We start from the raw sequence: 14,412 nt of genomic DNA, 5'->3' as shown, positions 1-14,412 counted from the left end.
TTCCGGCGGATGTGGGTGGGGGCAACCCCGGAAACGGAAGTGAGCCGCCGGGTCGGCTGACGGTAACGGGCTGAGGAGCTGTTCGCAGAGCGAGTTGAAGATGGTGAGTGAGACCCTGGGCGACCCGTGTGGCCTGCGGGCTCGGGTCCGTGGGCGCAGGAGCAGGCCGCCGCTCCCCAGCCCGTTCCCGGGGCTGGGGCGGCGGCGGCGGCGGCGGCGGGAGGAGGAGGCCGGTCTCGGGCGCCATGATTTGTCGAGTCACGGGCCCGGGGGTTCGTGGCCGCCGCTTCATCCTTTCCCACCGCCTTCTCTCTCCCATCCCCAAGTCCCCCAGTCGGCCCCGACCCCGGTCCCTTCCCGTAGTTGGCGCCGAGCCGGAAAGGACACCCCCAAAAGTGCAACGGTCTGGGGTGCGGCGCGGCCGACTACTCCTCCCCCGAGTGCCCGACATTCTCACCCACCCCTGACTCTCGGAACTGCCTTGATAACAAACCCACGCTGTGGGTCGCATTTCCATCACTCAGCTTTACCCCACAAACATTTTTGGGAGCTCGTAGTATGGCAGGTGTTGGAGGGGGGAAACTTGGATAGTTGCTGCTCCCCGTTTGTCAGTATTGTTAGTGGATCTCCTCCTGCCCCGCCTTTTCTTTCTTTTTAACTTAAAAGTTTGATATTTGGGAGAGACTCTTGAATCGTCATTGCTCGCGATACCACCAGTACTGCTGCTGGGCCATCCAAATCTAGAAAGTTTCTGTTGGTAAATACTGCTGAACATAGTAAAGAGGTTTTATAAACATCCTCAAGTAACTAGTGTTAATTAACTTTTCATAGATTTGTTTTTCTCTGCTACTTTATTAGAAATATCATGTACTGATTCTGATGTTTTACAGGAGGGAATTGGGAAAGTGATAACAGTCGATCCCAGAGATCAGAATCCCCCTTTTCTTTGTGTGTAGAAGAAACTTTTCTTCCGTTACTCTACAATAAAGCAGTCTGGGAGGAGGAGAACCTTTATGTAGGAAAGCAACAGAAGGTATTTTTGGAAAGGTACAATCATACAACTCTGGTCCTGGAAAGAGTTCAGGCAGCTGGAAGGATGAGGAAACAGGGCCAGAGAGGTTCTGTGCCTTCATCAGGTTAGTGGCATCCACACTAGATTTCAGTTTCTTTTCCTAATTAACTATGACTTCTGTGTGGGAGAGTTGAAACCTGTTGTACAGCTTCTTGAGTTCCAGGCTTCCGACCTTGGACATTATTCTTCAGGCAAGACATTGACAAACCAGTGAAGGGTTTTTGTTTTTCGTTTTGTTTTGTTTTTTAAACAGCTTTGGTGAGGAAAATTGCTTATCAGGCAAATCTTGCTGTGCAGAATTGGAAAACAGAACAGGCTAGAGGCAGCGCTGTTAACATTATCCAGGTGTGAGCCTGGACTGGGGCGGTAGATTGAAGAAACCCGGGACACTGTGCAGCACCTGACCTAGTAAAATACACAAATAAAGTAAAACATCAATTTAAAAAGCTGGTTTCTCAGAATAGTTTCTCCTAGAAGAGTATAACACTCCAAACTACCTGCAGCTGTTTTACATTTTTCTGCAGAATTGCAGGGATGATGTATTTCAGCAACAAGTAACTTAAACTCAGCATCTTGTGTTTTAACTATGGTAACATGTATTACATTTTAGTTGCATGTTTACTCTATCTTCATTAGATTAAGCCCTGGAAGACAGATATGTATATTCAGTATCTAGTAGAGAACCTGCCACATAGTAGATATTTAATAAATATTCGGTGATTAAATTATAGTATAAAGGAGTAGGGTGGCAATACAGTAGTACCAAATATACCGTGAGTCTTTGTTTTTATTTCTACCATCCTGATTAGGTACATTTATTTTTCATAGGTAGTACCCTCTTATGGAACCAAATTCTTTCTGAAATTCCCTTTTTTTCTTAGCTTCTGTGACTCCTCTCTTCTAGCTGTTCTCTCTGTTCTTAATCCCATTTTCCTTGTTCTTCCTTGTCCATAAGGAATAGTATTCCCCAGGATTCTGCCCTCAACATTTTTCATTCTGTGCCAATCATTCTAACCTAAGTGGGGGATCTTTCCAATAAAAGTAAATCTGATCATGCCATAACCCTTCAGAGGCTCTCTGTCTATTTCAGAATAAAACAGAAGTTTCTTTGTATATTTAAGCCTTTTCATTTTTCCTTTTTGCCAGCCTTTACTGCTCTCCTCAGACATGTCGTTACCTGGTCATCTCAAACTACTTGTAGCTTGTTCGTTGGTATTTTTATACTTTTACCCATGTTCTTTTTTTACTTGAATGCCTTTCAATCTGACAGCACTCAGAGACCAACTTGGGAATCCTTCCTACCCCAAATTCGATTTTTTTCACTGAACCATGTATATTCCTCTACCATAATGCTAAGGCTCATGGTACTTGTCTAGACTGGGCCCTTTGAGGGCAAAGACCTTATCTTTTCTTTCCAGTGCTTAAACAGTATTTTTTACAGAGATGTTCAGTGTTTTTTTGAACTGTTTATATTTAATAGTGTTTTTCCTTTCTGTTGTAGAATGCCAGAGGACTGGGATCTCAGCTAAAGGACAGTATTCCAGTTACTGAACTTTCAGCAAGTGGACCTTTTGAAAGTCAGGATCTTCTTCGAAAAGGGTATATGGGGGAATTGTGACTTTGACTTTGTTATGGTAAAATGTGAATTATTTCTCACAGTATTCTTTAAATATTTTGATAGGCCATAAATGTATATTTAATTTAGGAGGTAGCAAGTAACACACTTTAGGGGAGGAGGGGGACGGTAGGACTGGATGTGTTCTGTAGTGGAAGAAGCATCTTATCAGAGTCGTAGGTTCCCAGGAAAGGGCATCTTCCTAGGAGATGTTACCCAGCAGCATGATTTGGTCGGACTCTTCTTTGTGCTGCTGATAACTTGGAGAGCCACTTGTCTCTTTATCTTATTAACTAGTGGAGTAATTGACTTTTCTTTGGGAGACACTAGAACATAGCAGTAAAGAGCATGGACTCTGGGTTTTGGTCCTGGCTCCGCCATTTACTAGATGTATGCCTGTGGGCAGGTTACTTAATTGTTACACGTCTCAGTGTCCACACCTGTGAAATAAGGCTGGTAATAGCGTATATGTTATTTTGAGTGAGCTAACACATGGAAAATACTTAGACCAGTACATGGCATTAGTAAGCTCTGGGTAAGTCTTAGCTGCTCTTATTTTTCTTTTCTAGTTTCAGTACAGTTATGCCCCTTCCCTCGATTTTCTTTATTTTTCTATATGTTTAGGTCTGAATTTCTAGTACTGGTCCTTTTCCTTGGCAGATTGTTTTTCTGCTTAATCAAATAAGGATAATGCTTTCCTCCCCGCTTTGTACGTACTGTGTTTTGAATTTTATATCTAATTTTAAGGTGTTTAGTCTTACTGTCTTAGAATATCATTCTAATATTGGTCTCTGGGAGCAGACATAATACCTCACTATTGTCTTTTCATTCCGTAGTAAAAGATGCACTATATTGCCTTTGGAATTGGCAGTAGTATAGTATCGTCAGATTTATAAGCTAGCCAGTAACCAATCTGGGTGATTCGTTTTTGTTTTTTTTTGTTTTCACATGAAATGCTTCTTTTCCTTCCCAGTTAGACTGTAAGATTGCCATGAGCAGAGCCATTATCAAATTCCACTTTGCGGATAATGTTCTGTACAAAGATAGTATTCAGTAAACAATTGTTCCAGGATTTCTAAGGTTTCCTTCAGCTCTCAGATCCTGGTTTGGACGATAAGATAGTCATCTTTATATATCTAGGGTGATAAAGACCAGCGGCCTGGTTCTAGCTGTATATCACCTTAATATGGTACTTTATACATAGTAGGTGTTTGGTAAATGTCAAACAGATCGTTCAACATGTGTTTACCAAAAATATATTAACTATTGAATATGCATTAGATCTGAACAAAAGAGGCTTAGATATTTTATATAATACAAGAATCATGTCATCAGAGTAATAGTATTAATATACTTTATTAAATTTCTTCTAGATACAGGGCATCATTTAGCACCATTTTTGGGGGGGTTCTCCCCAGTGAATTGAAGTCTTGACCACCAGTATCTATAATAGATGCATTTAAAACAATATTCAGTAAATTTGACTTCTTGTCTTCCTTTTGGTATATAGTTCTATGAATTTTTTTTTTTTTTTTTTTTTTTTTTGCGGTACGCGGGCCTCTCACTGCTGTGGCCTCTCCCGTTGCGGAGCACAGGCTCCGGACGCGCAGGCTCAGCGGCCATGGCTCACGGGTCCAGCCGCTCCGCGGCATGTGGGATCTTCCCGGACCGGGGCACGAACCCGTGTCCCCTGTATCGGCAGGCGGACTCTCAACCACTGCGCCACCAGGGAAGCCCAGTTCTATGAATTTTAAAACGTGTGTTAATTCCCAGAACCATCACCACCACACTCAGGATGCAGAAGAGTTTACTCCTCCCCCCAGAGCTCCCTTGTGCCATTTATTTCTACGACAACAGTGACAGATGTGCTTTTGAGCTCTGGGTATTCAGTAATGTATAACCTTCCATCTTAAATGTTTATTTTCAGTTTTTCTTATGTGAAAAATGAACTTTTGCCCAGTCATCCTCTTGAATTATCAGAAAAAAATGTAAGTATGTTACCTGTGTTTTTATTTTTATCCTCTAGTAGAAAAATATTTTTAATAATACTTGATTAAGACACTTCGGGTCTTGAGCATTTAACCATGAAGAACTTGAGGCCTTGTTTTCAATATCCTAATCTTTGAGTTATCATTGTATTGCTTCACTAAAGCTCCCTTTCTACACATTCTTCTTTGTCTTTTTTTATAGACATTTCTAGAGGTTAGTCCACCTTTCCATTCCTTTCATATGTTCTCTTTGATGATCCCGTTTTCTTTTATATTTTTCCCCTGCCATTTTTGCTGTTGATCTTCCCAAGCCCATATCTCTAGCCTTGACCTCTTTTTCAAGCCCTGCATCTCCAAGTTACTGCTGGGCACAGTAGGTGCACAGGTGAATATGACATAGTCGTCATCCTGAAATTTTAATGGGAGGATAAGCAGTGGATAGGGGCTTCATAAAGTGTTGTAGAGGACCAGGGATGGAGCAACCACCTGTGGAAAGCTTTCTAGAAGAGGGCATTTGAACAGTTTTAGAACAGTATTAACCAGATAAATAGGTGGGGAAAGGTTATTCCTCAGAGGGTATAGCTTGTACAGATGTCCTAAAGACAACCTAAAGGGTTTTTAAATAACACATTCAGAGCAAGAAGAAGGAGGTGTCTTACTACTTGGGGCTGATGGTGCAGTGTTACCCAGTTAACAGGAAGCTGACCTATTCCGTTTTGTTTTGTTTTGTTTCCTCCCTCTTCAGCAAGGGGAAAGATTTTTCGTTAAGAAAGAGTAGAACAAATAATTTGATGATGAAATTGAAGTTCAAATTAGACGAGAAAATAAAGGGGCCCCTGGCTGCTTTAGCTGCATTCTGGTTTCATGCTCAGAAGATGACTTGAGAAGGTTGTTTTTCAGAGACTTCGGATTAGCCATAGAAAACATATAAATCAGGTTTATGGAAGAAAAAGCCAATAAGGGTAGCTCATTTTGATGAATAAGTGAACTACATCATAGATGACCCAATAGACCAAAAGACTAGGCCACAACTTCAAGAAAAACAAAGAGGTGAATGTGAAGCTCTGCATTTGGGTTCAAAAGATAAATTATACATATTTAGATGGGGGTAAACCTGACTCGTTTTTTAGAAGTAGTATTAGTGCTTAGAGTATGATTCCAGAATAAAATTGCTTATTAGTACCCAACACAAATTGGACAGGCTTCAGAGTTTGGGTTTCTTTTTTCCCCCAGACTCAATTACTCAGAAAGGTGGAGTTTAGCATTGTAGTTTAATTAACAGGACCGTATAATGGGTCTGATTATTTCTTTTATGAAATCCTTTCATACTTAAAAATTTCTTACTAATTATTGTCCCTGTATAAAACTTTCTGGATCTGAGGTTATTTATACCTTTTCTTTGCTCTACCAGTTTTGCAGTAATTCTAATCAACAGCACTGAAATATGATTATGCTTTGTAAATACACTCCTGCAATGTGAAAAACATTCCCTTAATGTATTAGTTCTGTAAATCTGAATTTTAGGTGGTAATTTTACACCAGTGAAGGACACCTGCATGCCAGGTAAAATATAGACATACATATTCTAAAATTTGTCGAAGAAATTAGTAAAAATACTTCGTTTTCATTTCAGTTAATGGATACTGAAATCCTTCCTCTAAGTATTGTGTCACGTGCATATCAGTGCTAACTGTTTTGAAAGCAGAATGTTGAGTAACATCTAAAATTACATTGTTGTCTTTGTAGTTCCAGCTCAACCAAGATAAAATGAACTTTTCCACACTAAGAAACATCCAGGGTCTATTTGCTCCATTAAAACTACAAATGGAATTCAAGGCAGTGCAGCAGGTGGGTTTATGAATGTCAGTTTGTGTGCATCCCACCTGTGTGTTGACATCAGTTGGAAGGAGCCTTCTATTTTAATAACAGCTGTACAAACCTTACCTTCTCTTCTCCCCTACAATCTATCCTACTTTCCCCCTTTTAGGATATGACCTTGATTTCTACTTCATAGAGAAAAGAAGCTTTGAAATGGAAAACTCCTTTAAATTATAGGCTCAGTATCTGAAAACTTACCTGTGTTCACTTTCCATGTTTTTCTCCTTTGGGGGGTTACACTGACTCTGAGATGCCTCTAGGAATATCCAGGTGGAGGTATCTAATAGGCAGGTTGTATATTGCTGAGTATACCTGTTGCTTAGGAAGAAGATCTTCAGAAATGTCCTTCCAAGTGTGTAAGAATTGTCTCCCCATCTGTGCTCTGGATTCTGTCACATCACACTACATTGATTCCAATGATTGCTGGACAATTTACAAAGAACAGAAAAACTGAAAATTTGGTTTGGCTACATTAAAGTTTGTTGGGTACAAACTATGTGCCAGTGACTATATATGTATACTTCACACTGCAGCATGCTACAGGTTTGAGAGGAAGGTGCTACTATCCTAGTTCACAGATACGGAAACAGGGTGAGACAGGTCAGGTAACTTAGGCAAAGCCTAAGTAAGTAATAAAAGCAGAATTTGAATCCAGATCTCTCTGACTCTACAGCCCATGCTTTCTCCACTGTACTTAGATACTAGTCTGCAGTATATTTATTTAATAATTGAAAAAAGTATATAACACTAGTTCACAATGGCATTGTGGTTTTTAAAGGCCCACAGGTGACTTTGATCTTCATTTCTAGTTACCACTACTGTTTTTTTTTTTTTAAATTAATTAATTAGTTTATTTTTTGCTGCGTTAGGTCTTTGTTGCTGCATGGGCTTTCTCTAGTTGTGGCGAGTGGGGGCTACTCTTTGTTGCGGTGCCTGGGCTTCTCATTGTCGTGGCTTCTCTTGTGGAGCACGGGCTCTAGGCATGCTGGCTTCAGCAGTTGTGGCACGCAGGCTCAGTAGTTGTGGCTCGTGTGCTCTAGAGCGCGGGCTCAGTAGTTGGGGCGTACGGGCTTAGTTGCTCCACGGCATGTGGGATATTCCCAGACCAGGGATCAAACCCCTGCCCCTTGCATTGGCAGGCAGATTCTTAACCACTGTGCCACCAGGGAAGTCCCTATCGGTACTGTTTTAAAGGGTCATAACTTAAACATTTGTGTGAACAATACAGAACAACGTAAAAAATGAATAATTGGTTTACTAAATAGAATAATGCTCTCGCTGAGTTGGAATTTCTTAAGGAATTTGATCATCCCACGTTTATTAGGAACAAAGAATGGTGTTAGGCTCTAGGATTTTGCATTTCATCACATGGTACGTGCTTTGGTTTTCCTGGACAGAAGCAAGCCCTCAAATATGAGCAAACCTGATGGGATTATTAAGTGTTAGTAAAAAGCTTTCAGTTTCAGTGTATATATTTTGTGTAAAGTGTTGAGGAATTTTTTAAATTTTGGTTTGGGTCTCAAATGTGAACTTGCGTGTTAAATTGATTAACCCACATTGGTTAAATTGATATGTTACTTAGTTTTGTGAATTTTACAGATAAAGAATGAAGAATGTGAAATTTGGTCATGTATATTTTTTCCCCTTGGTTTTTTCTAATTTTGCCTTTTTATACTTTTCCTGAAGGTTCAGCGTCTTCCATTTCTTCCAAGCTCAAACCTTTCATTGGATATTTTGAGGGGTAATGATGAGACTATTGGATTTGAAGATATTCTTAATGGTAAGTGTCATTCCATATCTTTTTATAGAGCCCCAATAATGTACAAGACAACAGCAGCAGATGAAACCTACAGCGTCTTCGTCCTCGTGGAGTTTATAGCTGATTGAATTCATTTGTGTTTATTCAATGAAATAAGATAAAATTGAATGGTAATAACTGTTCTTTAACTGGTTTTAAAAGTGAAAATTATTTATGGAGTTCTGAGATTATAGTCATTTCAGTCAACTAATGACAGTCATTCCTTTCGTATCCTGAGGATAAAGTCTGATGTGTGAGTCCAATACAATATTCTTAGGGTAGCTTAAACAAGCATTGTTGTTGCGCCATTCAGAATGTTTGTGGGATGTGACTAGTTTTAAAAACAACTAGAAAAAATAAGATCAGAGTTTTCTTTAAAAAATACCCACCCTGTCCTCCTAAGTAATTGTTGTGTTTCTATAGATGGTGAATAGTAAAGAAGAATCTGTCATTTTTAACAAAATTCTCTGCATGATTATCTTATGTATGACATAAATGACTTTTAAGTAAGAGCAGTACATGCAGCATCCTTTATTTTTTTCTGGTTCTGAGGAAGGTAAACAAATATAATTCTGTCCAGTATTACCTCTGTTCATTATGCCTCAGCAGTTTAGGAGAAACAGAAAAACCCAACAGGATTAAATTATATTACTTTTGCTTGGCTGCTAATGTCCAGTAACGAGATTCTGTGGACGCAGCAGAAGTCTCATAAGCCTCCTCTTTGAGAATCTTCCTTGAGGGAACTTTTTGAATGAAGGAAAACCTGGAATCCCTAAGCTTTTACATTGAATTTAGACCTCATTTAAAATTAGTAAGGTGATAGTTCAGGTTTATAATTATCTTTTAGTTATAAAAATGGACTCATTTAAAAATCGGCCTCTGTAAAGTCATGTGAAAGAAAGGGAGAGGGACTTATACTGAGCATTTATTCAGTCAGTAAAATAATTGTTATACGTCAGGCACTGGGCTAGGCTTTGAATATACGGCGGTGAAAAAAACAAAACATCTGTGCTTTCTAATGGGGGAGGTAAACATTAACAGATAAAACACAAACATGTAGTTACAAACAGTGATTAAATTCTAGGAATAAAAAGGGTAGGTGTATAGTTTGTTGTTGGGTAGGAGGGCCAGGCACCTCTGGGAATATGACATATAAATTGATTCCTGAAAGATACATGAATTAGTTGAGCTAAAAGTAGAGGGAAGAATATTTCAGACAGAAGAAGTTATGTGTCCAGGGTCTCTAACCTGAGAACAGCCGAAGAGCTGTGAAGGGTTTATTCCACTTAAAAGCTAACAAGTTAGCCCTCTGTGGTTTCATGGATGCTGGCAGAGACAGACTCCTCGAGACAAAGGGCAGTTTGTTATTCACAGCAGTAGCAGAAGCCAGAGCATCAGCTTTTCTGTTGGGTCCCTAAGCCCCAGTTCCCACAGGGCAGCAAGAAGAGGGTTAGATGAAACCTGCATATAGAGTGTATTTTGTTACAGTAAGGGGAACTTGAAGTTCAGGGCACCTGAATCTTATAATGGGCAGTCAGCCTGCCTATTCTGTGCCCCAAGGGCAACACAATCTCTCTTTAGAAACAGCCTTGGAAAGAGAGTCCAGAACAAAGGCAGACAGTGCCTCTGCCTCCAAGACTTGTGGAATCAAGAAAGGCTCCTAGAGAATTGTCTCTCAACACACATAAGAACATGTTAAGAAGGCCCATGTAGCTGGAGTGTTTCGAGGGAAGTGGAAAGTAGGATAAGGTGAGGTTGAAAAGCCAGACAGGTACAGAGGAGCCAGAGCCTTGCAGACCATAAAAAGTTTATTCAGAATGCAACAGAAAGCCATTGAGTGATTTGTTTTTCTTTTGACATCTGAAGACTGTAACTTTTTTTCTTCAGCTGTTTTGTTTTCTTTCAATTTATAATCTTTTTTTTTGAATTTTATTTTTTTAAACAGCAGGTTCTTATTATCTATTTTACGCATATTAGTGTATTTGTGTCAATCCCAGTCTCCCAAGTCATCCCACCACCACCACGCCTGCCCCCCCACCCCCGACGTTCCCCCCTTGGTGTCCATACCCATTGAGTGATTTTAAGCCACGACATGTGATGGAATTTCAGATTTAAAAAGATCCCTAGCGGGGGCTTCCCTGACGGCGCAGTGGTTGAGAGTCTGCCTGCCGATGCAGGGGACACTGGATCTTGCCCTGGCAAGATCCCACATGCCACGGAGTGGCTGGGCCCGTGAGCCATGGCCGCTGAGCCTGTGTGTCCGGAGCCTGTGCTCCGCAACGGGAGAGGTCACAACAGTGAGAGGCCCGCGTACCGCAAAAAAAAAAAAAAAGATCACTAGCTATCTTATGGACATCTTTATATATTCATTCCTTTCATCTCTGTAAGGCAGCTAAGAACTAGAAAGATCTTCTGTTTAGGTAGGTGATTTTTGTCAGGATGAGATCACTGCACTGTACTTTGGGTAGTTTCCCCCTTGTGGGGACTGTGACTGTATAATTTATGGACAGTTTATGGCTTCACCTTAGGGCCTTGCCTTAGCTGTTCCTTCTGCTTAGAATACTTTCCCCCTCAGTTTTCAGATGCCAGTTTAAATGTCACTCCTTCAGAGATTACCCAGTCTAAAGTAGTCCCAGTCACCCTGTCACCTCATTTTCATTCTTTGCTTATCACTTTTTCAGTATTTTTCTTGTTTCTTATTTGTTTTCCCCAACTTAAATACAGGCCTCATGAGAGCTGGGGACTTTGTCTTGTTAACTCTTGTGTCTCCAGTGCCTCATAAGGTGCTTAATCCATGATGAGTGTTGAAAGCTGTTGCTCACCACATTCTCATCACATTTGACCCAGAAGGAATTTTAATGTCTCTAATGAGGGAGTAGTGTGTTAATCTAAGCGTGATATGAAGACTAGTCAACTGTGATGAAAATCTGTGTAATTCTGCAATTTACATTTTTTAAAGTGTTGGAGGTGATCAGGGTTTTGTTTGCTTGCTCATCGGGGAAGTGCTTGGCCAAGAAAAATCTGCACATTATATTTTAAGGAAGGGAAGAGAACGTGAGGAAGGCAGTAAGAAAGTCACAACTAGACTTTTTCTTAATGCTGAAAGCGGCCTTCTGTTTACTTTAGTTCTGTCACTTTAAGATGAGGGAACTGAGACTGACCAAGAGGCCGGGTCCTCCCTGGGAGTCTCACGGGCCAGGGCCTTGCTTACATGGTGTGCTGTCTTCTGGTGCAAGTGATTTATTTAATAAGCACATATTTTATTAAAGTCAAAAGCTTTAAAAAGCAGAGTTTAAAAGGAAAGTTGTTATTATATAAATAAGGATATTCTTTGTTTAAAAATTGAAAACATTACAGCTGAGACTCAAGTCCTCCATGGTTACCCCAAACCCATTTCTCTCCCTCCTTCCCTATTTGCCTGCTGCTTTTAGTTAGTGTATGTCCTTCCAGACTTTTTTCTGTGTGTCTTCATACAAATATATATAATCAGAAAATATCTGGCATTGCTTTGTGTATGTATTTTTTTTATCACAATTGGTATCATACTGTGTCTATCTTATGGTAGTAGGTATGCTGCATCAATACATGTATTGAGTTTTCTCTCATTAACACAAAACAGCGCTGCAGCAAACATCTTTGTTCTTTGTACTTATGTGCGGACATACTTTTTCTTAATTTGGGTTTTGGATGCCTGTTGTGTACATAGCCATTTACTCTTAATAATTGTAACAGTATCAGTTGTTGCTAAGGTTACTTTGTTGTGTGACAGACGTCAAGAGTAGAGATTGCTGAACTAATGTGACACAGTAATCTCCAGTCTCTTAGGAGATCCAGTGAGGAAACATCCAAATTGATCTGTTACTCTTGGTAATCATTATTTTAATGATTATTTATTTTTACAAACTGATTTTACAGTTTATTTCGTTGGGTATTTATTCTGTTTCTTGTCCTGTGTGGAGGAGAGGAGGCTTTGTTTGTAGGAAGCTTAATGTTGTTATTCATTTTAAAAACTCTTAGGTGCATTATTGCAGTTAAAGTAAGACTTTCGTCTGACATCAGTACAGACAAGAGAGAAGGTTTTTAAGGTTTTCTTGCTCTAGAATTCTGGTTTGTGTATATATGTATTTGCAACAGAGCACAGAGTGATAGAAATAAAATGGGTTTTGCAAATTAGATTACGGATTGTTTAATCTCTTAGAGATTGTTCCTAGAGTCAACTGAAAGCACTGGAAAACTTAAGAACTTTGAAAAAGAATTTATTCAATCTATATTTTCTTTTACAATCACCTGAATTGAGGTATACTTGACATACAGTAGAATGCACCCATTTTAAGTGTCTAGTTCTTTAATATGTTTGTTTTTGTTTGTTTTCAGACCCGTCACAAAGTGAACTAATGGGAGAACCACATTTGATGGTTGAATATAAGCTCGGTTTACTGTAATGCAGTGTGCTGTTCATGGAAATAGAGGGGCTGCATCTTGTTTATAGTCGTTTTTTACTATAATTTGACGTGCACAACATTAAAAGTACTGACACATGAGAATTTTTGCCTAAATAGTATCTGTGATCATTTGAAATTATTTGGGTTTTTGGTTTATGTGATAATTGAAGGCACTAAAGGGAGGTGGTTTAAAAACTTCTAATTTATATTAAAACAATAGGCTTCTGTGTCTTTAAAAAAATGTTGCTAATTAATATCATAAAACTACGCACAGGTTCCAATTCAGCCTATTTCCTGATTATTTCATAAATTTAATTTTGAATAACCATTATTGGTATTTGAGCCTGCAAACTTCATAGTAGCATCTCTCAGAATAAACATCTGTTCAGTGGCAGCATTTCAAAGTAAGTACAAAATAAGAGTATTATATTTTACCTTGTTTCAGTATAGTCCTTTAATACTCATAAGAATAACACTTGCTTTATTGATGCTACTTTAGAATTATAACTACATTCTTTGATTCTTTCAGGTTGAAAAGTATAAGTTCAGAGGTTTTGATTTTGGTCTTGTCTTTAAAGTGAAAAATTAAACAATCAGCAGATGTCAATTAAACTGTACTACTGCATAGATTAATATAAGATGCTTAAATTAAAAAAAAAAGAACATTCATGTACACACACAACTGTTCATGAACAAATTCCATAATAGTTTATTTAAAAAAAAATCTTCCCTATGGTTGTTCTTTGTTAATAAGGTATTTTTTTATGGACCTAGTATACAAAATGAAAGATCATCAATTTCTCAGGAGTATTTTTATTGTCTAAGTCACTGATCTATGACTGAAGGCAATGTTTCCCCTCCCCACTGGGAGTCGGGGGGTCATTTAACAATGTCTAGAGAAATTTCTGGTTGCCACAACTTTGGGGAGGGTTTCCAACTGGCATCTAGTGCAGGGAGGCTAGGGATGCTGCTAAACATCCTACGGTAAAAATTGCTCCTGACCGTTGAGATTGAGCTTAAAACTGTCTTTGCCAACACAATATTTGCCAACCCACTTTACACTTAAATTATGAGAAAATATAGAAATAATGAAGGTTCACTAATGGATTGTTTCTAAATGTGTTCTCTTTCAACTAATTAACAAAGTTGGAGATTTCTGTACCTTAGTTAGTTTTAGGAATAATAGATACTCTTCCTGACCAGTAGAAGGTACTGTAAAATTAATGAACATAGTTTAAATGGAAAAGCTGATGCTTTAAACACAGAAATTGGTAATCATGATTAGTGCTTATTCTCTGAAGGTCTTCATGCTTCCCCCTCTCTCCTTTTCCTCTTTTACCTCCTTTGTGTTTACACCCATGATCCTTATCCCTGGGTGCGTGTAAAATCACCTGGAAATCTTGTGAAAAAGTTTTGGTGTCAGGGTCTGAATTTCAGAAATTCCAGAAGGACGAGTCTGGGGTGGATCCCAGGAAGTCTACTTTTGAAAAGCTCTCCAGGGATGAGAACCTTTGATTTATATGCTTGCTTTTGCCTTTATAGTAATAACATTCATTAGCATCAGTTAATTCTTCCTGTGTACCTCGGTGCTGGAAAGTTTTCTAGTAGTCTCTGCAAAC

General features: G+C 39.2%; 1 protein-coding gene across 3 annotated transcripts in view; it reads left to right on the top strand.

The window, feature by feature from the left end:
• POMP (proteasome maturation protein) overlaps positions 1-12,895 on the top strand; it is a 47,937-nt gene extending 35,042 nt beyond the window's left edge. The window contains exons 1-6 of one of the 3 annotated variants that reach the window (XM_079721871.1): positions 34-103; positions 2,574-2,671; positions 4,615-4,675; positions 6,422-6,523; positions 8,240-8,333; positions 12,726-12,895. In XM_079721871.1, coding sequence (XP_079577997.1) covers positions 101-103; positions 2,574-2,671; positions 4,615-4,675; positions 6,422-6,523; positions 8,240-8,333; positions 12,726-12,793 — 426 coding nt within the window. In that variant the 5' untranslated portion in view covers positions 34-100 and the 3' untranslated portion in view covers positions 12,794-12,895. Of the gene's footprint in view, positions 1-33; positions 104-2,573; positions 2,672-4,614; positions 4,676-6,421; positions 6,524-8,239; positions 8,334-12,725 lie in introns of those variants that run through there. The other 2 variants (XM_079721872.1, XM_079721870.1) reach the window with 2 other exon arrangements.
• The last annotated feature ends 1,517 nt before the right edge of the window (positions 12,896-14,412 follow it).

Source organism: Hyperoodon ampullatus (assembly GCF_949752795.1).
Source record: "Hyperoodon ampullatus genome assembly, chromosome: 16".
Lineage (NCBI taxonomy): Eukaryota > Metazoa > Chordata > Mammalia > Artiodactyla > Ziphiidae > Hyperoodon > Hyperoodon ampullatus.
This window is presented reverse-complemented; position numbering and strand designations above follow the sequence as displayed.